Here is a 25,024-nt window from a genome sequence, read left to right as displayed (position 1 = left end):
TTTCTGCCCATCCTGGACCTGAAATGCTGTTAGCTCAGACACTCAAGAGCCCCTGGGAAGGTGATCACTGTGCTCCCACAAACCTATCCCTATGATGATGGGGTTTTGAGATCTCTGTCTTGGGTCTGGGGTGCAGGGCACTGAGGCAGGCGACACAGGGAAGAGCAGGGACCAAAAGGAAATTCAAATGCACCCATCTCTTGTGGAAAAGTGGCCCAGAAGATTTCAAAGGACGAGAACACTGTAATAACATCTTTCTTAAACTACCCCACCCCCCGAAATGTACCTGTGGAACCTCCTCTGGTTCCACGTTCCTGGACTCTAGGAAGTTCATTTGGGCTCTTAGGGAGCCAGGAGAGCAGGCCAAGCTCTAAAGCAGACCCGAGGGTGACCTGGTAGTGACATCTGCTCCCCATCCTGCTGAGGGGAGGGTGACTCCCGCTCATCTGCTGTCCCCATCGTCCTCCACATCCTGTCTAGCTTCCTCAGCCCCATCTCAGTCATGGGATAGGACTCCACCCAGTCTTGCCTGAAGGCAGCCGGCCCCCCAGACCCCAGGAGGGGCAGCTGCAGCCCTGGGAGCATCCCTGCCTTTCTGGATGGAACCATGGGAGGATTTTCATAAAGTACAGGATTTCAGACATAGACTGCCAGAGTTTGAAGTGTGAGGATGGGGCGATGAGGCCAGCTTCTTTGGTGAAGCCCCACAGGAGCAGGGTTGCCCCACCCATATTCCCACGAGGCTCCTTTTCCTCCGGGATTCCCCACCTCCTGGAGGCGGGGCCAGGCCTCTGAGCAGGATAAAACCCCACACTTGGAGGGGACTGGTGTGGGCACAGCCTTGGCATGGCCATCTGGCTCCTCACTCTGCCGGCTCCATGACCAGCCCAGTGGGTGCATCTCCGGCAGGTGATCTGGTGGGAAAGCGTGGGCAGGGGGAGGACGTGGGGAAGGTGTGATGGGGCAGTCTGAAGAGGGGTGGGGAGCAGGGGCTTCAGGGTCTACTCGGGGGCTTTGGGACTGGGGTGGAGGCTCTCACAGGGAGTCCTGGCTTGACCTCCCCACCGTGGCCTGCAGGCCATGCCAGTGGGTTGGGTCCCCACCGGAGAAAGAGGACCACCTTCAGCAGAGGGCAGCTGCTGGAGCTGGAGCGAGTGTTTGCAGCACGGCCCTACCCCGACATCAGCACCCGTGAGCACCTGGCCCGGGTCACCTCTCTTCCTGAGGCCAAGATACAGGTGAGCTGTGATCATCCCCCTCAGGACGGGGCTGCACCTGCACAGAGTTTCTAAGCTTGACCCACAGTCCGTTCTCTCCGGGTATCCTGCCTCCAGATTCTGCTTTCCCTGTACCTCACGGGAGGGGATGCTGGAACCAGAAGAGGCTCCTTCTTTCCTTACCAGGTGTGGTTCCAGAACCGCAGAGCCAAGAGAATCAAGAATAGAAAGCCAGGAGGCCTAAGCCCCAGGCCTGAGCCTCCTCAGAGATCCTGTTCTCTTCCGGACACCATCCAGCGGTCCCCAGAGCCCTGGACCCTTGGCCAGCCTCCACCCTCCAACAGCACAGTTCAGTGTGCCTCTGTGTGTCGACACGCTTCCTGCCCAGCTCCTGGCTTGGGTCCAGGGCAGGGCTGGGTGGGGGCTAAAGCTGCAGCCCCCTGGGCACCAGCTGGGCCTTCCGGGGCCCACCTCTCTTCCGAGCGAGCTGCTCCCCAGACCTCACTGGGCATTCTGTCTGACCTCATCTATGCCTCGGCCATAGTCACCAACCTGGACCATTCCTAACCTAGGTCTGGGACTTGCAAGACCCCTACGTGTCTCCTGTAGCCCACTCTGCTCCTTAGGACTGAACACACCGGAAGTGGATCTCCTGAACCCTCCTTTTACACAAGGGAGGATGAAAGTACTAGCTCAGGGATCCCTCCCTTCCACTGTTCCCCAGACCAGCCTAGATATGGATTCTATGGTGTGATGGGGGCCTGGCTCCTGCTACCTAACACGCTCCCCACCCATTATCTTGGCACAGAGGGATGAGATAGAAGCCCATGTTTTCCACTTCTGCCAGTTTCCCAATTCTTCTCATCCCAGCTGACAATACCTCCTCCCTCCAAAGGACAATGGGCCACCACCCTGTACCCAAGGGCCCTTTAAGCCATTACCTGACTGTTAAGTAAGCTGGGAGAGGGCTGATCCTAATTTTAGACTGCAGGGACCAGTCGTTTTATAGTTCAGGGCCCCCCTCCCCTGTCCTCCTGCCACCTGGACAAATTAATCAGAGCCATGGATCTGAAGAGGGAGTGATATTAAAGTCATAAAGTAGAAATAGGAACCCAGGGCTTATGCTGATTTAATTTTCACAAATATGAGATTGGCTGCCCTCTGACCCGGGGCTGCAGAGACAACCTGACAGACTCAGGATGTGGTGGGGAGGAGCGTGCATGTCGGCAGTGTTGGGTTTTGGTATCACTGTCATCTGTAATACCAACTAATCTTCAAATAAACCCCCAACTCTGTACCTTAATCTGGATTGTTCTGTGCTGCAAATGAATTGGGATGGGGGCCGTTTGCTTTTGAAATTTATCTCCATCACCTAATCCCTAAATAGCGCCAGGTTCCAAGCAGATTCGGGGTGGGAGGTATTACTCAGGCTTCTGCCGGGATTAGTTAGAGGGAGGAGGGTTAATCGAAGGGATTAGGGCTCTGGCTGACAGACCCTGGAGAGAAAGGAGCCTCAGCTGCACCCCTTGCTCCTGCGCCCACTTGTTCCAGGACACTCCAGCTTCCTGGGCTTCTGGAGCTGCTCAGCTTCTGGAGCTTGGAGTTTGCGATTGGTCTGTGCTAGATTCAAATCCTAGCTGCTATGTAGTCTTGAAACTCTCTGGAAGTCTAGAAGCCTGAAAAAATGGGGATGGTAATACTCATTTCCTGTTTGGGGAACAAAAAGCAATAATGTAGGTGAAGGGCTTCATGTGGTGCGTGACACACTGTATTAATAAAAGCTCTCAATGGACGCTAGTTCTCCCTCCTTCCCAGGTGGGCTTCCCAGGTGGCGCTAGTGAAGAATCCACCTGCCAATGGAGGAGATGTAAGAGACCTAGGTTCGATCCCTTGGAGGGCAGAGCAACCCATTCCAGTATTCTTGCTTGGAGAATCCCATGGACAGAGGACTCTGGCGGGCTGCAGTCTACAGGGTCACAAAGAGTTGGACACGACTGAAGGGACTTAGCATGATCCATACGGTGGGACATGAGAAACTGGAAAGGTCTCAAGCTTCTTGTTTCTCTGGGCTTCTGGCAAGGACTCCCCTTGCTCCCCAGGAAGCCTTGGACCCAGAATGCACTGGAGAAAGCATGGTAGGGTGAGACAGAGGGAGTGGCTGAGAGCAGAGTTCCCAAAATGGGGTGAGAAGCAGAGGAAAGGCCACTCGATTCCTGTTTCTGGTTCTGCCCTTGCTGTACCACGGCCCTTTCCTCAGCAGGCATGTAAGGCTTTGGCTGCTCTCGCTCTAGAAGCCAGTACAGTGGCCCATGCATGCGTGTGTGTGCGCATGCTCAGTCATTGACTCTTTGCGACCCCAAGGGGTACAGCCCCCCAGGCTCCTCTGTCCATGGGATTCTCCAGGCAAGAATACTGGAGTGGGTTACCATATCCTCTCCAGGGTATCTTCCCGACCCAGGAATCGAGCCCACATCTATTGCCTTGGCAGGCTAATTCTTTACCATTGAGCCACCTGAGAAGCCTGATTGGCCTGTAAAGGAGCTCCTGGTGGCTCAGGGGTAAAGAATCTGCCTGCAGTGCAGGAGACTCAGGGTTGATCTCTGGGTTGGGAAGATCCTCTGAAGAAGAGAATGGGAACCCACTCCAGTATTCTCACCTGGAGAATCCTCATGGACAGAGAAGCCTGGCAGGCTACAGTCCATGGGGTCACAAACACATGACTGAGTGACTAACACACACACAAATTACTCAATGCCACAGCAGTCTGTTGGCTTGTGAGTAGGGGCTGGAATCAAGTGAGGACGCCTTCCCAAGAAGGAGTATGTGGGGACTGACTCCAATTGCATCCTGAGAAATTGCACTGGGTCAGAAGCAGTTTAAGAAATCCAGCTCCATGGGAATTCTCTGGCGGTCCAGTGGCTAGGACTTGGTGGTTTCACTGACTTGGGCCCAGGTTGGATCCCTGGTTGGGGAACTAAGATCCTGAAAGCTGAACAGCCAAGAAAAGAGAAAAAGAAAAAGGTCTGCTCTGTATCTAAAATCTGGAAGTCTCCCAACCTGAATCCAGTTACGTGGAGACTGTGAAAGCTTGAGGATATGTGGGGACTCTGGCCATGGAGTTTAGCACAGGTAAGTAAGTACAGCTGTGGGGACTTCCCTGGTGGTCCAGTGGGTAAGACTGCACATTCCCAAAGCAGGGGACCTGGATTCCATTCCTGGTCAGGGAACTAGATTCCGCATGTGTCAACTAAGACCTGATGCAGCAAAAACAAAAACAAAAACAAAAACCAGACAGATGTGACTCTCCAAAAAAGTTTCAGTGTTCAGTACAGCTAATTTTTTTAATATTCCAGGGTTGTATAGCAACTTATTTTGGACAATATTTTGTATAATACTTTAAAAATGTATCTATTGCTATAATCTACTTAATCATACTATTACTAATATTTAAGTTGTATCCAATATAGGATTTTATTATTAGACATAATTGAGATGAACATTGGAATGTATTTCAAAGATCTCTGACATATGAATCAATCACTTTTTTTGTGGGTAGTTTTTATTTTTATATCTATTTATTTTTGGTGGGAATCTTACTGAATAGTTAAGTTTTCAGGTCAGGTCAGTTGCTCAGTCATGTCCGACTCTTTGCAACCCCATGGACTGCAGTACACCAGGCTTCCCTGTCCTTTACCAACTCCCAGAGCTCACTCAAACTCATGTCCATTGAGTTAGTGATGCCATCCAACCATCTCATTCTCTGTTGTCCCCTTCTCTTCCTGCCTTCAATCTTTCTAAGCATCAGGGTCTTTTCCAATGAGTCAGTTCTTTGCATCAGGTGGTCAAAGTATTGGAGTTTCAGCTTCAACATCAGTCCTACCATGAACACCCAGACTGATCTCCTTTAGGATGGACTGGTTGGATCTCCTTGCTGTCCAAGGGACTCTCAAGAGTCTTCTCCAACATCACAGTTCAAAAGCATCAATTCTTTGGCACTCAGCTTTCCTTATAGTCCAACTCTCACATCCATACATAACTACTGGAAAAACCATAGCTTTGACTAGAAGGACAATTGTCAGTAAAGCAATGTCTCCGCTTTTTAATATGCTGTCTAGGTTGGTCATAGCTTTTCTTCCAAGGAGCAAGCGTCTTAATTTCATGGCTGCAGTCACCATCTGCAGTGATTTTGGAGCCCAAGAAAATAAAACTCTCTCACTGTTTCCATTGTTTCCCCATCTATTTGCCATGAAGTGATGGGACCGGATGCCATGATCTTCGTTTTCTGAATGTTGAGTTTTAAGCCAACTTTTTCAATTTCCTCTTTCACTTTCATCAAGAGGCTCTTTAGTTCTTCACTTTCTGCCATAAGGGTGGTGTCATCTGCATATCTGAAGTTATTGATATTTCTCCTGGCAATCTTTGCCGGGAGCCAGCGTGAGGAACTTCGCCCATGGCAAAGGTCATGAGGAACGAGGCTTGGTATACGCAAAGGCGTGATCAAGCCTCAGGAAACCCCCTGTTCCCGAGCATCTAACCCCAAAACCAGAGTCTGTTTTATGCTCTCACCTACACCTCTGACTTTACGGGGGGCTCTCCTCCATAACCGTTTTTCTTGGAGAAGGAGTAAACGTGCAGCTCCAAGGCAATAAAAATTCTTGGGCGTGACAAGAGTGTTTCAGCTTATGGACTCCTCTGAAGGTTATCTAGCCCACCTGTATAGGTTCGTCCGGGCACACGTGATTGTTTACAGCCTCCCAATCTGAGAGGCACGAGATGTTTTAGACTTACTAAAGGCAAATTCTTTTGGGGAATTAGAAATTATTAGTATAGTGGGTTGGTTAGGAATTATATTGGTGAAGGGTTCTTCATTTGTTGTGTCAATAATTGCTGCTAATTCCCTGCTCTGGGTGGGACAAGGATGTCTCAGGTCAAACCTCTCTGCTGACAGACTAGCTTGTGTGACAGGATTATCCATACTCCTGCCACATGATTGTTTACTACCTCTTAACCATAAACAGCACAGAGAGTTTTGGAGTATTTTGAGAGTCCTAATTAGCATAGGGCTTTTTCTTCTTGTTGAGTCAATGATTGCCGCCAGGCCTCCATATCCTTAGGCACCTGGGAATATATTAATCAATGTATTTGGAATATAGCAAAGGAAATATAGTAGTTTGATGTTAGCAATACTAGACTTTTTGAGTTAATGGATTTTCTCTTTTGTAATAGATCACTGTACTTTGTTATAAATCACTGTGTCCTTGCTATGTAAAAATGTAACTTTATCATATCTTAAGACTACATAGATCTTAAGGGGAGCATTGGTGAAAGGATTTTCATTTGTTGGGCTGATGTTTGCTGCTAAATCTCCATGTTCCCTACCCTTATAATGAATATAACTAGCATTTAGGAAGAAGTATTAACCTTTAAGCATATAGGAGAAATAAGTATTAACCTTTAAGACTAATCATGTTAACCTTGGGTTAAATAAATTCCTTTCTTGATTGTAACTCACTACACCCTCACCCTATAGGAATGTAACTTTATTTGGAGGGTGGTGCCTGGTTTAAGAAAAAACACCCTTGGAAGAAATAAGTTTTTTGGTTATCAGAAAGAAAGGATCATAAAATGTCAGCAGGTCTCACTCATGGCCAGAAGATGATGTACCTTTTTTATACATTTATGTGAAGCACCTGATTTTGATAAAGGTCAGGACTGCTGACTCCCGCGTGACTCGGTATTCATCCCTTTGTGTAACAAAAGGTATATAAGCAAACCCCAAAATAAAGAAATCGGATCAGTTTCCGGAAAGACTGATTCCCCCATGTTGCTTCTTTCTTGCTCCCGTTTTTCTGGCTGCATTCCCATCTGGAGCATGGATGCTATTCCACGTAATCCAAGTTATTCAGCCTCTTTTTCTCCACTAATCTTCCTACTACACTATCCATTTCTAATCTCTCTATATCTGTGATCAAATATGTATTTTTCCAAAGACGCCGACTCCGTCCCCACCTTCGAATTCCCTGGATCCACCGGGGCTGGACCCCGGCAAATCTTGATTCCAGCTTGTGTTTCATCCAGCCTGGCATTTTGCATGATGTACTCTGCTTATGAGTTAAATAAGCAGGGTAACAATATACAGCTTTGACATACATACTCCCTTCCCAATTTGGAACCAGTCTGTTCCATGTCCAGTTCTAACTGTTGCTTCTTGACCTGCATACAGATTTCTCAGGAGGAAGGTAAGGTGGTCTGGTATTCCCATCTCTTAAGAATTTTCCAGTTTGTTGTGATCCACAAAAAGGCTTTGGCGTAGTCAATAAAGCAGTAGATGTTTTTCTGGAACTCTCTTGCTTTTTTGATAATTCAATGGATGTTGGCAATTTGATCTCTGGTTCCTCTGCCTTTTCTAAAACCAGCTTTAACATCTGGAAATTCACGGTTCACATACTGTTGAAGCCCAGCTTGGAGAATTTTGAGCATTAGTTTGCTAGCGTGTGAGATGACTGCAATTGTGCAGTAGTTTGAACATTCTTTGGCATTGCCTTTCTTTGAGATTGGAATGAAAACTGATCTTTTCCAGTCCTGTGGCCACTGCTGAGTTTCCCAAATTTGCTGGCATATTGAGTGCAGCACTTCCACAGCATTATCTTTTAGGATTTGAAATAGCTCAACTGGAATTCCATCACCTCCACTAGCTTTGTTCGTAGTGATGCTTCCTAAGGCCCACTTGACTTAACATTCCAGGACGTCTGGTTCTAGGTGAGTGATCACACCATCGTGGTTATCTGGGTCATGAAGATCTTTTTTTGTACAGTTCTTCTGTGTATTCTTGCCACCTCTTCTTAATATCTTTTGCTTGTTAGGTCCATACCATTTCTGTCCTTTATTGTGCCCATCTTTGCATGAAATGTTCCCTTGGTATCTCTAATTTTCTTGAAGAGATCTCTAATCTTTCCCATTCTATTGTTTTCCTCTATTTCTTTGCATTGATCACTGAGGAAGGCTTTATCTCGCCTTGGTATTCTTTGGAACTCTGCATTCAAATGGGTTTATCTTTCCTTTTCTCCTTTGCCTTTACCTTTTAAAAAATTTATTTTATACTGGAACATAAAGTCCATGGGGTCACAAAGAGTCAGACACGACTGAGACTGTAACACTTCATGCCTCATAGCTGATTTACAATGTTGCTAGTTTTATGTGCACTACAAAGCGCTTCAGTTATACCTACACTTTTTCAGATTCTTTTCCCATTTAGGTTATGACAGTATATTGATTCCCCTGTGCTATACAATAGGTCCTAGTTGACTATTTTATTTATCAGTTCCGTTCAGTCGCTCAGTCGTGTCTGACTCTTTGCGACTCCATGGACTACAAGCATATCAGGCTTCTCTGTCCATCACCAACTCCCAGAGCTTACTCACACTCATGTCCATTGAGTCAGTGATGCCATCCAACCATCTCATCCTCTGTCATCTCCTTCTCTTCCTGCCTTCAATCTTTCCCAGCATCAGGGTCTTTTCCAATGAGTCAGTTCTTTGCATCAGGTGGCCAAAGTATTGGAGTTTCAGCTTCAGCATCAGTCCTTCCAATGAATATTCAGGACTGACTTCCTTCAGTGTGTATATATTAATCTCAACTTAATTTATCCCCCCCCCCCACCACCTTTCCCCTTTGATAACCGTAAGTTTATTATCTAAGCCTGTGAATCTGCTTCTGTTTTGTAATTAAGTTCACTTGTATGATTTTTTGATTCCACATATAAGTGATTATTGTACGACATTTGTCTTTCTCTGAATTCACTTAGTATGATAATCTCTAGGTCCATCCATATTGCTGCAAATGGCATTATTTCACTCTTTTTTATGGCTGAGACAAGTTGCTTTCTAAAAGGGTTGTTGGTATGTTTAAGATACCTATTTTTTAAAATACCTCTTCTTTTGCTGATCCCTGATGCAGATCATCAGAACTGCCCAGACATCTTTAGGTCAGTGTATGAAATATGCTTTAAAGAGAGTGGAAATGGAGGGTAGTTCTATATGACTGACTAATGCCAAAAAGCAAAGTGATGATCAGCCTAACCCCCAAAAGTCTGTCTGAAGGCACATGTGTTGTCAGGCTCCCTAATACCAAAGCTTAATAGAGACCCTACACAAATACAGGCAGTATTCGCCATTCTTCCCTCAAGCATTTTAAGTATGAAGGAAAACAAGCGAGAGAGAAAACAGAAAATTAGGAACTGCATCAGACACAATGAAAACTTCAACCTCAAGACTCATGAAGGTCAGGGAGAGAAGCAGCAGCTAACAGTTATTAAGTACAAGGTGAGAATAAGTTCCCACTCCATGTTGGTACTTCAAACGTACTTTCACTTAACCAATTTTCTAATGTTAAGAAGAGACTGAATAGCATTATGTGGAAAGAGACATGGCATGAGAGCCAAGAGCCAGGGGTTGGAGCTTTGGCTATAACTAAGTCCATTCTGAAGAAGATCAGGCCTGGGTGTTCTTTGGAAGGAATGATGCTGAAGCTGAAACTCCAGTACTTTGGCTACCTCATATGAAGAGTTGACTCATTGGAAAAGACTCTGATGCTGGGAGAGATTGGAAGCAGGAGAAGGGGACGACAGAGGATGAGATGGCTGGATGGCATCACGAACTTGATGGACGTGAGTCTGAGTGAACTCCGGGAGTTGAAGACGGACAGGGAGGCCTGGCGTGCTGTGATTCATGGGGTCGCAAAGAGTCGGACACGACTGAGCGACTGAAATGAACTGACTGAAGCTCTGTAGCCTTGGGACAAGTCAGATGATCCTCTGGAATATTAATGTCTTTGTGAACTACTTGGCTGGGAAAATTAACTTCTCTAAGTTTCTGTAGCATTTTAAAATTCTCTGGTTCTCTGTTCTGATTTATATGTATTAGGATAAAATCTGTAGATTTTTTCCCCTTATTTTTCTTACTGTTCTCTGCCCATACACCCCAGAGATATTGTCAAAGGAGGAGAATGGAGTACAGACCAAAACAAATAATTCAAATAGATTTTTAAAGCACGTAGCATAGATATTAGTCTGAAGGTTAAAACTCTTTCCACTTGCAAGACTCAGGCACTTGAAAAGAGATTATATCTACCTGAATTCTAAAAATCTGACTTGGCTTTGCTCATCAGGAGCGAAGAGTGATTCATTGTAGCTTTTTAACTCAATCTTAAACAGTCAGGATTGCTAAAAGCACTGTAAAATGCCACCTGTATTTTTTTTTCAAGTTGATATTTCTTCCAGTCAACAACAGAAATCCTGATTTCTCAACAAAATGATCTGTGGTGTAACAGAAGGGCCTACACCCTCCTTCTCTCTCGTGTAGAATATTGTCCTTAGAGGCTGACTTGCTGTAATTCAAGAAACTGGCAATACTGTGGAGGAAACGTCTATTGAGTCAGTGAGTGTATAATTTCTAAAACAGAAGAGTGTCCTGGGGGAAAAAAAGACCTTAGGAGCTCATACACTGAACAAACAGAAATAAAAAGTCTCCCATTAGGAGCAGACCTGAATTAAGTCTCACAACTATGGAAGCCTTTGGACTTCTCTGTTGTCATAAGATTTGAAATAAGAATACCCTGGAGGGAATTCCCTGGCAGCTCAGTGGTTAGGATGCTACACTTCCACTGTAGGGACCTTGGGTTCAATCCCTGGTCAGGGAACTAACATCTCGCATGCTGTGTGGCATGGCCAAAGTTAAAAACAAACAAACAAACAAACAGAAGAATATGCTGATTTGATAAATATTTATTGTATAAATAATAATGCCACTGTAATTTCTAAAAGTCTTATACAGATTCCATCAACACACCACTAATCTAAGTTCTTAAAAGTGTAACATTACACAGAGACTTCAAGATAACCTAGGAGTCTTTGGCTCCATTTAACAGAAAAAGGACTGCTGAGGGTCATTTGACCTCTCTCAGCCTCAGTTTTGTCTTCCGGAAAAGGGACCTAAAACTGCTTCCTTGTCTAACCTCTGGAATAGTTCTGAAGACCAAAAGCAATCATGTAAAACAATTTTACATACTATTTTTTGCACTTACCCAAATATGTTCAAGAATCCGCATAAAATAACCTGTAACAGGCTTATGTATAACAATATGTACACATACCATATATTTTTGTTATGTGTATACTCGTATAAATTACACATACAGTTCAATCTAAAAACAGTCACCAGTCTACAAAGAATCTCTCCCTTCATTAGCTGAGACAACTCACAGTAGACATACTCTCCTTACAAATACAAACAAGTACAAGGGCTTTTGCAATTAAAAGCAGACATACTGCTTTGCTATCTGAACTTTTTTCATTTTTGGAAGCAGAGCAAAGGGTGACCGGAAAGTGGGAAGTTGAAGGAGGGCTGATGAATAGTGAAGACCGGCAGAAACACAGAAAATCTGAACAAGGCCAGCAGAAGGAAAAAGATGAAGGCAGAAACTAAGATTCCAAAAAGTTGCTTTGAGTACAATTGCACCATCCTATACCAACTGGCTTTCTCTTAGTTGATGTCCTCTGATCAGTTCCTCTTCCAGCACAAACTGGAGAAAGCGAATCCCTCTGCTTTATTGGAGTCTTCTGATATAAATTACAGGTCTGCATCATGATATGTGGAGCAAGGACGAACACTGACTTGTGCACCTGGGCAAGTTCAAGGCAGTATGGTCTACTTCTGGAAAGGCCTGGATTCTCTGATTCCAGTGGGGAAAAAAACCAGCCCCAGCAACGCCCAGAATGGACAGTAGAAGGCAGATGGGCACTGGCTTCAGGAAAATGTACGGACAGACCAGTTCTTTCCTGTTGTTGTCTGAGTCTCCTCTACAGCTCCCTCTGTTAACTGACAGGATGGGGCTGTCCTGTAGGAAGAGCACGTGGCCTTGGCTTGGCTGAGTACGAATCACTGACTGAGAATCAGCAACTGGCAGCTGAGACCCTGGAGTCTCCGGACTTTGATGAGGAAGCACAGTTACAGTTCTCCCAACTCGCCTTCCATCGCCCGCACCATGACATATAGCTCGGCCAGACCCACCACAGAGGCCACGATCAAGGCAGCCAGTATTCGCTGGGAAGGGAGAGAATCAGGCTTATGGGATGCAGACCAGCTTCCAGCTCTGGAGCCTCTAGAACCTAACAAGGATGGAGAGGACCTCAACCCAGCCCATAAGTTGGGGGGAAGGGAAGAAAACCGGATCCTGATTCTCTTGAGGTTATTATCTACCTCCATGACTGCTGGACAGATCAAATGCCCCCTTTGTTTATCACATAAATACATAACCTGTTCAAAGCATTTTCGTGTACCTCTCCCTATCCCACCAACACTCCCAACTAGGGCACCCTGCCCTGCCCAGAACCTACTCACCGAGGTCATTTCTGTGAAGATATACTGGCTTCCAAGGTAAGTGCAGACGAAGGCAGCCGCCACCGTGACAATGAAGTTGAAGATGGTGATGACCAGAGCCTTCACTGACCTCACTTTGGGGAGGAGCCCAGGCAAGAAACTTTTAGGTCAGCATCCTCCATGAGGCCCTTTTATCTCACAGCTGCCTCCCCCATCAGCCAGGCTTCCCTCAAACAGCAAGCCTGAACAGCTCAGGCTTAAATCCTGAGCAATGGAGTGGGAAGGAGGACCACGGCTGACCCATCCCAGTGAGAGGCTTTCACAGCCTGATTTCCTAGTACCTCACCTTGCTTTCCCAGGTCACTGAGAGTTCCGCCATGCCTTGGATCCTTGGAAAAAGAAAAAACAAAGGGTTTCAGAATGGAAGCAGCCCAGACAGTATTCATTTGTCAGTCTGGGCTCAGCCCTCTTTATTAGCCAACACACTAGTTCTGTCTTCTCCCTGGATTTTGTCTAGGACCAGTTGGATTCTACTCTGGATCAAGCATTTCAGAGAAGAGACATATATTTCCAGTACCCATGTATCCCTCTCCTCCTCTGGGCCAGGTGCATGCCAGAGAAAAGTAGGGTGCTCTGCCAAAAGAATGGCTCCAGGCTCATCTCCACATCTACAACCTTTAAAAATCAGTCACCATTTGAGCCGACAGTCTCAGTAAATAGGATGGGAACTGTATTTGGCTTGTACGCAGCACAGAGCTTCTACAGTCCCTTAATATTAATAGTATACAAACCAGGTTTCCACATTTTTTCTTTCATCTGTGTGTCTTCCCAGTGCAGGGCCCTGCTTTCAGGGACTACAGGGTCCATATATTGAAGAGTGGGCTCTTACCTGACAGGTGACATTGCGGGTGATCCGCTTATATTCCTCATTGGCCAGCTGTATCTTAATCTTTTCCAGACGAGCAACTAGCTCTGGGTTCTGAGGCAGAAAAAACAAACAAGAAGAATGATATTTCCAGCTTGCTAGAAAACACATCACAATCACTGGTTTCAGGGGGCAAAGTACTGCTAAGAAGACCCAGGCACCAGTCCTGCCTCCAGTGCTTTGGAAACTTTTTTTTTTTTTGGTTATCAGTTTTTCAAGCTGTCAAACTGGGAGGACAATATCTGGTTTCCTCCACCCCAGCTCTCAAGGATTCAAAGAACAATTTTTGAGGCCAAAGATTCATAAATTTGGAAATAAAATGAATAAATCCGAGTCAACATCCATTCTCACAAATATATCCCTTACGTACCCGAGGAGGCTTCACAACCTCTGGGAGATAGATTTCACTGCCTTCTAGGAGCTCATGAAGGTATAGTTTGGAACCTGAGGAAAAATGCATAGAGGTGAGGTTGAAGGATCAGAGAAGGATCTAGCCCGTCAATTCTTTTTTTTTTGGCAGTGCCATGAGGTATGTAGAAGTTAGTTCCCCAACTAGGGTTCAAACCCGCACCCTCTGTATTGAAAGCACGGCATCTTAACCACTGGACTGCCAAAGAAGTCCCCAGCCCGCCAATTCTTTCTACCAAAATAAAACATGGCTACTCTTATCTCAGTTCATCTGCAAGATCATTTTTCACTGGAAAGAAACTAAGATATTCCCTTATACATAAGTATATCCTACTGCTACACAGTGACTTTAATTGTTGGCTCAATTACCCAACCAATGTTACAGCTAGTAACAAGTAGGTCATTTTTATTTGCCTTTGCTGCTGAGTCGCTTCAGTCGTGTCTGACTCTGTGTGACCCCATAGACAGCAGCCCATTAGGCTCCCCCGTCCCTGGGATTCTCCAGGCAAGAACACTGGAGTGGGTTGCCATTTCCTTCTCCAATGCATGAAAGTGAAAAGTGAAAGTAAAGTCACTCAGTCGTGTCCGACTCTTAGTGACCCCATGGACTGCAGCCTATCAGGCTCCTCTGTCCATGGGATTTTCCAGGCAAGAGTACGGCAGTGGGATGCCATTGCCTTCTCCATATTTGCCTTTAAGTTAGGTCATTTCTGTGGCCACAAAAGAACGTGCCCTAAACAGGTTTAAGGCCTAGTGATGGTGAATACTTAGAGGACACAGTGCTAGATGAACTCTAAGGTCCTTTTTAGTTCTAATAATTGAGTAATCTACCCTTCACATTTCTGGGTAGGCTGTTAATTCTGGCAAAAGACCTTACATGCCAGTTTGTCTTACTGGACCCCTTTACATATAAGCGAACAGAGGCTCAAGGAAGAGAAATGACTCCTCCACAAAGAGTCAGTAGCAGTTAGGACTATAATTCAGATGTCACTCCCAGTCCAGATATTTCAACAGAACTTCCCATCATTCTATACCCAAAAACAAAAAACAACCAACTCTATCAGATGTGACCACTCTTGCTTTTAAGATGGAAAGAAATCTAGATTCACACACAGGGCGAGCTCACTATGTTCCTTTTTTAAAATGTGGCTTAAAAGAAAGAAACTGAACCTGTGCTGTGCTACTGAGTTGGAATTTGGACTTCCTCAAGGGTCACGTGGGCCTAGATGTAAAGATGAGACTCAAGAGAACAGAAACTGCACAAGTAAATTTTGTCATCCACGAAAAATTCCCGTGGAAATTATGAAGAGAGTGGGTTGGTTCCCCAGGATTTATGAGGTTACTCTTGGGTTGGCCAGATTATCATTCCACGGGTGAAAGAGTGGTGGATTCGAAACTCAGTCCCCCTAAAACTGAATTTCCTTGCTGACCTTACGATTAATCTATCTAAAACTTTATTCCTTTCCCTGTCTCCTCTAACTTCTATCTTGTGTTAACAGAATACTAATGAACCAGAGTCTGATGACTAAAACTGCTATTGTTGATAACATCTTTAATGTAGTGTTATAAATATCATCATTAATGTGAAAACTCTGGTTGCTTCTCCAGGGCAAAGTGAGCTAACAGACACCGGAGCCAAGGACCACTTGACCTGAGAATCGTAAATCAGAGACATTCTGACTCCTGAAACCACAATTAGGAAATGTCACACGACAATTATTCCTAGCTTTTGTTCTTCTCCTTTAAACGAAAGTTCCTTTACTCAAATTCCAAGCGAGAGTGGATTTGAGCCTTGTTTCCCGTTCCCTTGCTTGGCACCCTGCATTAAATACTGTACTTTCCTTCACCACAACCCTGCCTCAGTATATTGGCTTTGCTGGAAGTCATGAAAGAAGCCGCGAGTTTGGTTCAGCAACAGATACACCTCCTCAGGAAAAAAACACCTCAGGAAGGGCCTAAACTCTGGGAAAAAATGAGGCGACTCTGAACCGGAGACTGGGGCTCACCCCTTTCTCTCAAGTACTGATGCAGATCCCGGATCAGGCGGAAAGAAACCAGGCGAGCCGGGCGATTGCCGCCCTTGTGCTTCTTCCCTAGCGCGGCCTCAAGCTCTGCTCGCAGCTTCCCGGGCAGTTGCTCTGGCTCCAGCTCCCCACCAGGACCCAGAGCGCGTACAAATCGCTCGCCAGCTAACAAGCAAGACGCCATTACTAGCCGACTTTACGGTCAGGTGACCCAGAACCTTGACTTCCGTCCGCCTGCGCCGGAAGAAGCGCGAAACTCGCGGGGCGGGGCAGAGAGCCAAGGGGGCGGGGCAACGGCGCGGGGCAGTGTGGGGCGGGGGCGGAACGCCGCCCGGCCGCGGGTCGGGCGGTGTGTCAGCAGCCCAGCGGGCGCTCGGGCTAGACATGGCGGGCTGTGTGGCCCGGCGGGCCCTGACCGTGGGCAGTCGATGGTGGTCCCGGTCGCTGACTGGGACCCGGGGGCCGAGGCCGTTCTGTGCGGCGGGTGGAGCTGGGGTCTTCCCTCCCGTGGCGACCACGACGACGCTGAGGCACCTCTCGTCCCGGTGAGGGACGGAGCGCGGGGGTCGGGCCCGGAGCCTAAGGAGCGTGTCCCGGGCCAGAGGGCCCAGCGGCAGAGGGTGATAGGAGTTCGACCCGGGAGAGTTCCGGCCGAGAGCCGACCTGCGCTGCCTGGGACGCGTGCCAGGAACGAGGAAGGGAGCGCGGCCCAGAGTCCTGGATTGTGCCGGACGGGCTCCGAGGGGGAACTAGTAACCCTCTCGGAGCAAAGCCTACTTCCTCGAATGCGGGCATCCGAGCGCCGGTGTTGGTGGGAAGTCCTTCAATTAAGTGCTAGGGCTTTTAATTTGAACCCCCAGCCCGTGACTGAGGGTCAAGGCCTCCCTCAGAAAGATGCTGGAAGTGGGAAACAGGACCCGAGTCTACGCCCTGCGTGGGTCCCAGGCTTCAGTGTGACCTTGGGGGCACATACTCTCTTTATGTGACTTGAGGAAGGGGGTTTGAGGCCACGGGGATGGTATGAACAATGTGCCTAGGGATGGGACCCTAGAGATCAAATTGGGGCAGGTGAACCAAGTGGAAGGAGACATGGAGTTCACCTCTCCACAATAGTAAGAAAACGGTGCTTTGAAGGGCCCCCAGAAAAAGCAGTCTGGTCCAGAAGTCACTGTGAGAGCTGACCTTTTAGTGGCTGAGATGAGACACAGACATGGGGGAGAGATGATAGCTATTTGCAATTTAAGACTCCTCTGAAAACTGATGTAAACCTGAACAAAAGCTAGATTGCGAGAATAACATTGGTGCAATGCCAGGATGAGGACTGCAGTTTAGAGGTGGAGTTGGGCATGGCATGATGACACAAAAGAAGTTTTCTTTTGAGCACCCCTTATACCCTAGGCTCTGAGAGGGAGCACAGGCTAATCAGACACAAACATTGCTCCCAGGGAACTTACAGTCTCTAATGGAGATAAGACAGTGACACAAATAACTGAAATGCAAGATGGGAAAGGCAGTCACTGCTGTGGGAGGTCAGGAGGATGGGTCAGGGAAGAAATGGAGGCAAGGGATATGATGAAGCAGGGTCTGAGGGCGTGATAGAGGAATGCTAAGAGTCAAGAGAGAAGAAAGTGATTTAGGAGCTGTCAGATATCATGGAAACCAAGGAGGCATCTGCGGCTGGTCCTCAGAGGAGGAGCAGCAGAATCTCTGTGGAGGGGTGGCTTGGCAGGACCCTTCCCTGCTTCAGCTGGCCCCTATGCCGCAACCCTTCTCTGCTGTCATGGCCCCGGCCCCCCCAGTATCCTAGTAGCTTTTTCTGATGAATTAGTACCCTTCACTTATTAGCTTTTCAGTTCCTTGTTCCTTTTCTGTCCTAATTAGAAACCGACCAGAGGGCAAAGTTTTGGAGACAGTTGGTGTGTTCGAGGTGCCAAAACAGAATGGAAAATATGAGACTGGACAGGTGAGTGCTGGGCAGCATCATCTTTTGTTTTCAGGGTATGCTCTGCTTCTGAAAGGGTGAAATTTGGCCACAGGCCTGAACATTATGATTTTCTGCCTTGATGTTTGGTGCCAGACCAGAATCAAAAGTTTTGTTGTTGTTGTTGTTAAGATGGTGTTTTGTTCCTGTTTTCCTGAATTTGAATGCACTTCATGTGTCATCGGTTTTTGTTTCCAAGTTAGTGTGGACAGAGATGGTTTGAACTATATTGAGGAGAAAGTCCTATTGCTAAAGAGTCATCTAACATAGTGATTGGTGAGAAGCCAGTGGAGGGCCTGCTTTTTGATGCTTTGTTCTAGTTGAATTGAGTGCAGTGAATTAAGCTCTGGGTGTGAGGCTCTTTTTCTGAGTCAGTTTTATGCCTGATCTACTGAGATAGATTTAGGCCTCTTGTAGATAAGGAGGACTTTTTGTTTATTCAGCTTTTTTCCCCTGTATGCCTACAATAGAGTGGGCTTTATGCATTGGTATTAAATCAGAAAGCAGTTCCTTCATGGAGTTGACAGTCTAAGAAAAGAATTACAGAATACACATGGTTCACAGCTGTACACCATGCTAAGTGGAAGGGAGGGAAGGGAAGGCTTCCTTGAGGCCTCGGCTATGGCCTGATGGCTCAGTAGAAGTCAGCCAGGTACAGGGACAGTAAACGTGCTCCACAGTTGGTCTGGGTGGATCTCAGAGTCCAAGGGAAAGAATAGCAAGACCTTGTGCTGGAATTGCCACCACCTGTGCCACTTAGTGGTCTGGGCGCCACCTGGATGTACCTGCTTGACTGCAGACTCACTGAAGCCTCTCTTCTCCCAGCTTTTCCTTCACAGTGTTTTTGGCTACCGAGGTGTCGTCCTGTTTCCCTGGCAGGCCAGACTTTATGACCGGGATGTGGCTTCTGCAGCCCCAGAAAAGTGAGTTTCCCTCTCATTGTGCCTCGCAGTATCCTCTGGAGGAGGCCTGACCCATGGTAGACATACGTAATTGGAGTCCCAGCAGTCAAGACAGCATCCTTCTGGACCTTAGGAACAGTCCCAAAACACGCCCTTGGCACTGATGCCCATGGAGACAAAAGTGCTGAGTTCTGAGTCTTAAGCCAAAGGGTCCCTTCGGACCTCCCCAGGATGCTCACCCCAGGCATTCTTAGTTTGCATTATAAGTATCCTAGAGGGCATTTGGGGAACTAGGCTTCTTGATTTCTTGATTGTTCAGTTAGAATCTTTCTCCTCATCTCTTACCATCACTAGAGTACTTTAAAAAAAGAAAAGGCCCAGCTCCATTAAGTGATCACAGAGAGCCCCTGGGATGTGAGAAGAGTGAGGTGCTCTGGGCTCCAGGGACTGAAGCAGCAGTATGATTTTCTCAGCTTGGCCCCTTTTTTAAAGAGGCATCCAGAAAGTAAGATAAACGATGACTCTTCACCCCACTCTATTGTTTGCTCCTGACTGGGGAGCGTTGGGACAGGGCGTGCTGAACGTCTGCCCAGCTGCTGCTAAGCCCCTTCAGTTCAGGCACTGGTTTGTTTAGGTGAGGGGGTGGTAGGGAGCTGGGGCAGGCCCCGCTTCCGTTTCTCAGGTTGAGCTTCGGCTTTTCCTCCTGCCCCATAGAGCAGAGAACCCTGCCGGCCACGGCTCGAAGGAGGTGAAAGGCAAAACTCACACTTACTACCAGGTGCTGATTGATGCCCGAGACTGTCCACATATAGTAAGTAAGCAAGGTGGCTGTGCCTGGGGTTCTTTTCCATGGGGAAGGCCTGATGGGACTAAGACCCTGATGGGGACTAAGAGAAGGAGAGGGATCCAACAGTTCCATACTGCACTGGGCCCCAAGTCCTCAGGACTGGATAGTGACCGAGCAAACCTATGACTTGCTTCTTGCCTTAGTCTCAGAGATCTCAGACAGAAGCTGTGACTTTCTTGGCTAATCACGACGACAGCCGGGCCCTCTATGCCATCCCAGGTGAGTTATGACCGTCTGAGTGGTGCCCATCGGTGAGGGGTCTGGTGTGTCTCAGGAAGAGAATTCCAGTGCCTTTCTGCTGTCCTTGAATTTGCTTTGGAGGGTGTGTAGATGCTGAGAGCCTTGGTGCGAGGGTTGTCCCACCCTGGGACAAGGCCCAGAAATTGAGTTTCTTTTCAGCCCCACTCTTCCCCGTTCCTCCCTGAGTTTTCTGTCTCTCTCTCTCTGCCAGGCCTGGATTATGTCAGCCATGAAGACATCCTCCCCTACACCTCCACTGATCAGGTTCCTATCCAGCATGAGCTCTTTGAAAGATTTCTTCTGTATGACCAGACAAAAGGTACCCTCTCTCATAAAGGGAAGCTGGAATGGGAGGGCCCTTTCTTCAAAGACAGTGTCACAGAAGCAGTTTCAAAGCTGTTTCTACAACTTGATTTAACCTCCCTTTAGACCTGTCAGGTAGATGGCTCAGGGATGATGAGAGCAACTCAAGGTTGCTAGGTAGTGGCAGAGTGAGATCTGAGAGCCAGGGCTCCTAACTCCCAGGCCACTTCTCTTCCCCTGACGTCATATTCCTCCTTGGGGCTTATTCTTGGTAGGCAGCCCTGTGCCTTCTTCCAGCCTGTGCTGCTTTTGCTCATGTGTCTTATATACCTTGACCATCACTGGGAAGGGTTTTATAAGAGGAGCAGTTGGCCGCTGGCCTGGTCTAACCAGTCATTTCTTGCCCCAGCACCCCCTTTTGTGGCTCGGGAGACACTACGGGCCTGGCAGGAGAAGAATCACCCCTGGCTGGAGCTCTCTGATGTCCACCGGGAAACAACGGAGAATATCCGTGTCACCGTCATCCCCTTCTACATGGGCATGAGGGTAGGTGCTGAGCCTTGATACCTTCCCTCAGGGCCGGGCGCCCAGGTTCTGTGTGGTGTCACCACATTTAAACCATGTGCCTGAGGTTCTGGTTTCCAGTGCTGCGTGTATTGATTGGGGTCGAGCACCCTCTTGGCAAGAGCTGACACCAAGACCTAGAGCAAAGAAACTCTCAGATCCCAGGAAGGAGGCCTCCAGGTTGACTCTCTCTTCTCTTCTGGCTCAAAGGGAGCCATGATTATGAAGAACATACACATACTTATTTAAATCACCATAGGTTCCTCTTCCCACATTTTATAAATTTATTGAGCTGTTTCTTGCTTGGCTGTAACCTGGGTCTTAGGGAGACAAAACTGAAAGACTGTACCTGCCTTTCAGGAGCTCACGATAGTGGGGGAGGCCAGCCTACAGCTTTCCAAGTGTTGTTATCCTGCTGGGATGTGGGAAGGCAGAGGAGGAAGACAGCAGCCTGGGCAGCAGTGGTGGGTGAAGGGGCAGCGGCTGATGGGGAGAGTGGTGAGAGGGAAGGGCCCTCTCCTCTGTTTTCTGTTCTCATCCAGCTCTGTGATCTTGATAGGATGAGGAGGAAGGAGGCCAGGGGAGGGCCCAGGGAGCCTGCCTCCCTCTGGGCATGTTGGCCATAGTTAGCACGTCATCAAGATACTTGTGGCTTTGTTCTGTCTTTGCATCCATCCTGGAATACATCTGCTCCACTGGAGAGATGTTGATTGGAATTTCTACCCTTGGGGACTGAAATTCTTTGTGTTTGTTTTTCCCCAGGAAGCCCAGAATTCCCACGTCTACTGGGTGAGTGTCTAATCTCCGGCGGAGGGGAGCTCAGGAGGCGTGCCTGTGGGGGCAGGTTGGGAGGTGGGGGCTTTACCTCCGGGGTGGGAGATGAGACCCGTGCAGTGCAGGTACTGGCCTTTGTTGCCCTTTGCTCTCAGAATCACCGGGGGGCGAGCCCAGGCTCTGTTCCTTCTCAGACGTGAAGTCTCTCCCCTGCTCCCACAGTGGCGCTATTGCATCCGCTTGGAGAACCTCGACAGTGACGTGGTTCAGCTCCGGGAGCGACACTGGAGGATATTCAGTCTATCCGGCACCTTGGAGACAGTGCGAGGCCGAGGGGTGGTGGGCAGGGTGAGCATCTTTGGGCTGATGATCTTGGTTTCTGGTCTCACCCAGCAGGCCTGGGAGCTTAAGGCATGGTCGCCTCCTCTGTGGTTAGGGACGGGCTCAGTGTGTGAAAGCACAGGACTGTTAAGAGTGAGAAAGCTCACTGTGAGGGAGGCGTCTTATAACCTATTTCACAGATGGTGACACTGAGACTGTTATGTAACTAGCCCATGGTTCTTATAACTCATAGCAGCAGGTCCTGGATTTGGAGCCAAGTAAGTAACATTGGTGGCCACCCTGTTTAAAAATCTGAATTGGGAAGCCTTTGGGTGTGGCACACAGCCCCCACCACTCCCAGTTGTCCTTCCTCTGCCTCTTCACACACATACATCCTCTGGTGGCCCTTGAAGAGATCTGATTTTGCAATTCCTGTGCTACCCCACCCACTCTCCTGAGAAATAAAGGCAAGAGAAGGCCACATTCAATAAGCAGTTATACACGTTAGCAGGGACTTGGGGAGGCAGCGTGGGATAGAAAGAACAGGGCTTTGGAGCTCATCTCTTTTCAGATGCCCACTGTGTTGTTTACTTGCTGCATAACTTTGGCCAGGTTATTTAACCAGAATCTCAGTTTTTTAGGATAACATCTATTATCTTATGATTACCAGGACTTAAGTTAGCAGATGTTTGCTGATCATAAGGCACTTAGTGAATGGACTCTGAAAGGGATATTTGCAGAGATCTTGGCATCTTTGTCTGGAAACCTCAGATGTTTAGTCTGAGATTATCTTCCCCAGGGCCAGAGTAAAAGGCCCAGGTTAATGGTGGTGCTGTGAGAGGAGGTGCTGGCTGGCCGTTATGGTGGCATGAGAGGGCATCTGGTCCTGACTCGGTGATGGTCAGCATGTGGCCCTGGGGTACAGGGAGCTTGTCTGGTCTGACCTATTTTGCCTGAACCCTCATAGGAACCAGTGTTATCCAAGGAGCAGCCCGCCTTCCAGTACAGCAGCCACGTCTCCCTGCAGGCCTCCAGTGGGCACATGTGGTGAGTAAGTGGGTGTGGGGGCAGCTTAGGTCCATGGACACTGCGGGTCAGAAAAGTAAGAGCTCATAGCATGCAGTTCACTCTGGACCCAGTGAAGTCCTGAGGTGGAGCTGTATCTGCCGTTCACTGTTGTGTGAGTCTTGCCTGATTCATGACTTTCCCAGTTCTCTGTGATTTTGTGGAATGAGTGTGTGTGTGTGTGTGTGTGTGCTCAGTTGCTCAGTCATGTCTAATTGCAGTTCCATGGACTATACCCTGACAGGCTCTTCTGTCCATAGAATTTTCCAGGCAAGAATACTGGAGATTTCTTTCTCCAGGGGATATTCCCCAGTCAAGGATCAAACTGTGTCTCTTGCATCTCCTGCATTGGCAGGTGGATCCTTTACCACTGTGCCATCTGGAAAGGCCCCTGTGGGATGAGGACTTAGGTCAAAGCGGTCTGGTGACTTTTTGCTACAGAGCTGCCGATGAGTTGGTTTTTTCCCTTGGTGTTTCACTCTGTATCCTGAAAGCATAGTTGGGTGGCTTATGCAGGGTGCATCGAAGGGCTGAATTCAGGACAACTTCATTTCTTCTTTTCATGAAGGGCCAGGATGGCTTGGGTCCCTGGACCAGTGTTATCCTGGCATGAGCCAGGCAGAAGAGCCCGGGCCTGCTTTATTCTGCCTCAGTTGTGGTGCTGAGGGCACAGGGCTCTCCAGACCTCTAAACCAGTTTCTCTCTGACTCCCAGGGGCACTTTCCGCTTCGAGAGGCCTGATGGTTCCCACTTTGACGTCCGGATCCCTCCCTTCTCCCTGGAAAGCAATAAAGATGAGAAGACACCGCCCTCAGGCCTTCACTGGTAGGCCAGCAGAGCCCCTGAGCACCCAGGCTCCGCCCTGAACAACAGCTCACATCCCATGAGAGTTGCTGCAGAACTCTGTAATGGCCACAGTGGGTCTCTTAATCGTTTGTGCCATTTGATTGCGGGGTTCTTACTTTGGCGGGTGGATTATAACTCTTTTCCAGAAGACCCATGTGGGCCTCCTCCAAGGCTGGCCTTCCCCGTAAGCCCTGCCTACGCTGTGTTCCAGTAAACCTTTCCATCAGGAGCTCTTGTGTTCAGCTGCCATAGGTGTGGGGGTCCCCTAGCCTGTCACACAGTTGTTCAGAATGTGAGTTTTGGGCAATAAACCAGTGTACGCTTGGCCACCCTTCCCATCTCTGCCGGGGTCTTAGGCTCCTTTTCTGACCTGGTGGGGCCCGTTGGTTACTGTCCTTAACTGCCCTTCCAGGAAGCTGCCCCTTCGGAGCTAGGGTCTCCATCGTGGGGCAGGGGTTTGCCTGATGTCTCCCAGGTCACTCAGCCAGTGAGGCGGGGGATGGACTGGACTCTGTTTTCTTTATTCTCTGCCAAGTGCAGAGCTGGAGGGCAGCAGCAAGGTCAAAGGAGTGAGGCAAGCCTGTTGGGTTTCCTGGAGCAGTGGGCCTGCCAGCCATGGGCACCAGTCTCAGGCCTCCAGTTCAGAAATGCAGAAACTCTGCCAGGGAGCGTTAGGTATGGACAGACTAAGCCAAGCTACTTTCTGAGCTTCTTGAAGATCTCCAAGAGCCAGAGATAAAAATGTGCTGCATTTTTGCCCTGATTCTTAGGATTCTTGCTTGCTCCCTGACTACCGTAGTGATTGTTAAAGAGGTCGTTTTCTTGAGTTAATATTAAATTTCAGTTCCAGCCCTTTATAGTGTTGTCCTTAATCCTCCACCTTAGCTCAGCTGGCAAAGAATCCGCCTGCAATGCAGGAGTTCCCGGTACAATTCCTGGGTTGGGAAGATCTGCTGAAGAAGGGATAGGCTACCCACTCTGGTATTCTTGGGCTTTCCTTGTGGCTCAGCTGGTAAAGAATCCACCTGCTATACGGGAGACCTGGGTTCGATCCCTGGGTTGGGAAGATCCCCTAGAGAAGGGAAAGGCTACCCACTCCAGTATTCTGGCCTGGAGAATTCCATGGACTGTATAGTCTGTGGGGTCGTAAAAAGTCAGACATGACTGACCGAGTTTCACTAATCCTCCACCAGGGGGAGCCTGGGTTGCAGGGCAACTGAGTGCAATAGGGC

At 48.1% G+C, this 25,024-nt stretch overlaps 3 protein-coding genes across 5 annotated transcripts; 2 read left to right on the top strand and 1 right to left on the bottom strand.

Annotated features, from left to right (window-relative positions):
• Positions 1-853: 853 nt before the first annotated feature.
• On the top strand, positions 854-2,417 carry SEBOX (SEBOX homeobox). Its single transcript, XM_068978670.1, has 3 exons — positions 854-909; positions 1,078-1,238; positions 1,404-2,417. The coding sequence occupies exons 1-3, from the start codon at positions 879-881 to the stop codon at positions 1,782-1,784; spliced, it is 573 nt and encodes a 190-aa protein (XP_068834771.1). The 5' UTR covers positions 854-878; the 3' UTR covers positions 1,785-2,417.
• Positions 2,418-10,996: 8,579 nt separating this feature from the next.
• TMEM199 (transmembrane protein 199) lies at positions 10,997-16,133 on the bottom strand. The gene is made up of 6 exons (XM_068978237.1): positions 15,932-16,133; positions 13,888-13,961; positions 13,482-13,571; positions 12,939-12,981; positions 12,614-12,726; positions 10,997-12,316 (listed from the first exon to the last, which is right to left on the bottom strand). Exons 1-6 carry the CDS (start codon positions 16,131-16,133, stop codon positions 12,221-12,223), a joined length of 618 nt encoding a protein of 205 aa, XP_068834338.1. The 3' UTR covers positions 10,997-12,220.
• Positions 16,134-16,284: 151 nt separating this feature from the next.
• On the top strand, positions 16,285-24,593 carry POLDIP2 (DNA polymerase delta interacting protein 2). Of its 3 annotated transcripts, none has more exons than XM_068977003.1 (11): positions 16,285-16,494; positions 17,831-17,912; positions 18,810-18,853; positions 19,547-19,643; positions 19,823-19,898; positions 20,131-20,238; positions 20,632-20,768; positions 21,549-21,575; positions 21,783-21,908; positions 22,849-22,928; positions 23,661-24,593. In XM_068977003.1, exons 1-11 carry the CDS (start codon positions 16,334-16,336, stop codon positions 23,773-23,775), a joined length of 1,053 nt encoding a protein of 350 aa, XP_068833104.1. In that variant the 5' UTR covers positions 16,285-16,333; the 3' UTR covers positions 23,776-24,593. The 3 variants fall into 3 exon arrangements, with proteins under 3 accessions (XP_068833104.1, XP_068833103.1, XP_068833105.1); XM_068977002.1 differs by having other exon boundaries at positions 18,756-18,853; XM_068977004.1 differs by lacking the exon at positions 21,783-21,908 and having other exon boundaries at positions 18,756-18,853.
• Positions 24,594-25,024: the final 431 nt, after the last annotated feature.

The sequence above is a fragment of the Capricornis sumatraensis genome, chromosome 8, assembly GCF_032405125.1.
Source record: "Capricornis sumatraensis isolate serow.1 chromosome 8, serow.2, whole genome shotgun sequence".
Taxonomy (NCBI): Eukaryota; Metazoa; Chordata; class Mammalia; order Artiodactyla; family Bovidae; genus Capricornis; species Capricornis sumatraensis.
Note: the sequence above shows the minus strand (reverse complement) of the source record. Positions and strands in the feature narration are given on the sequence as shown.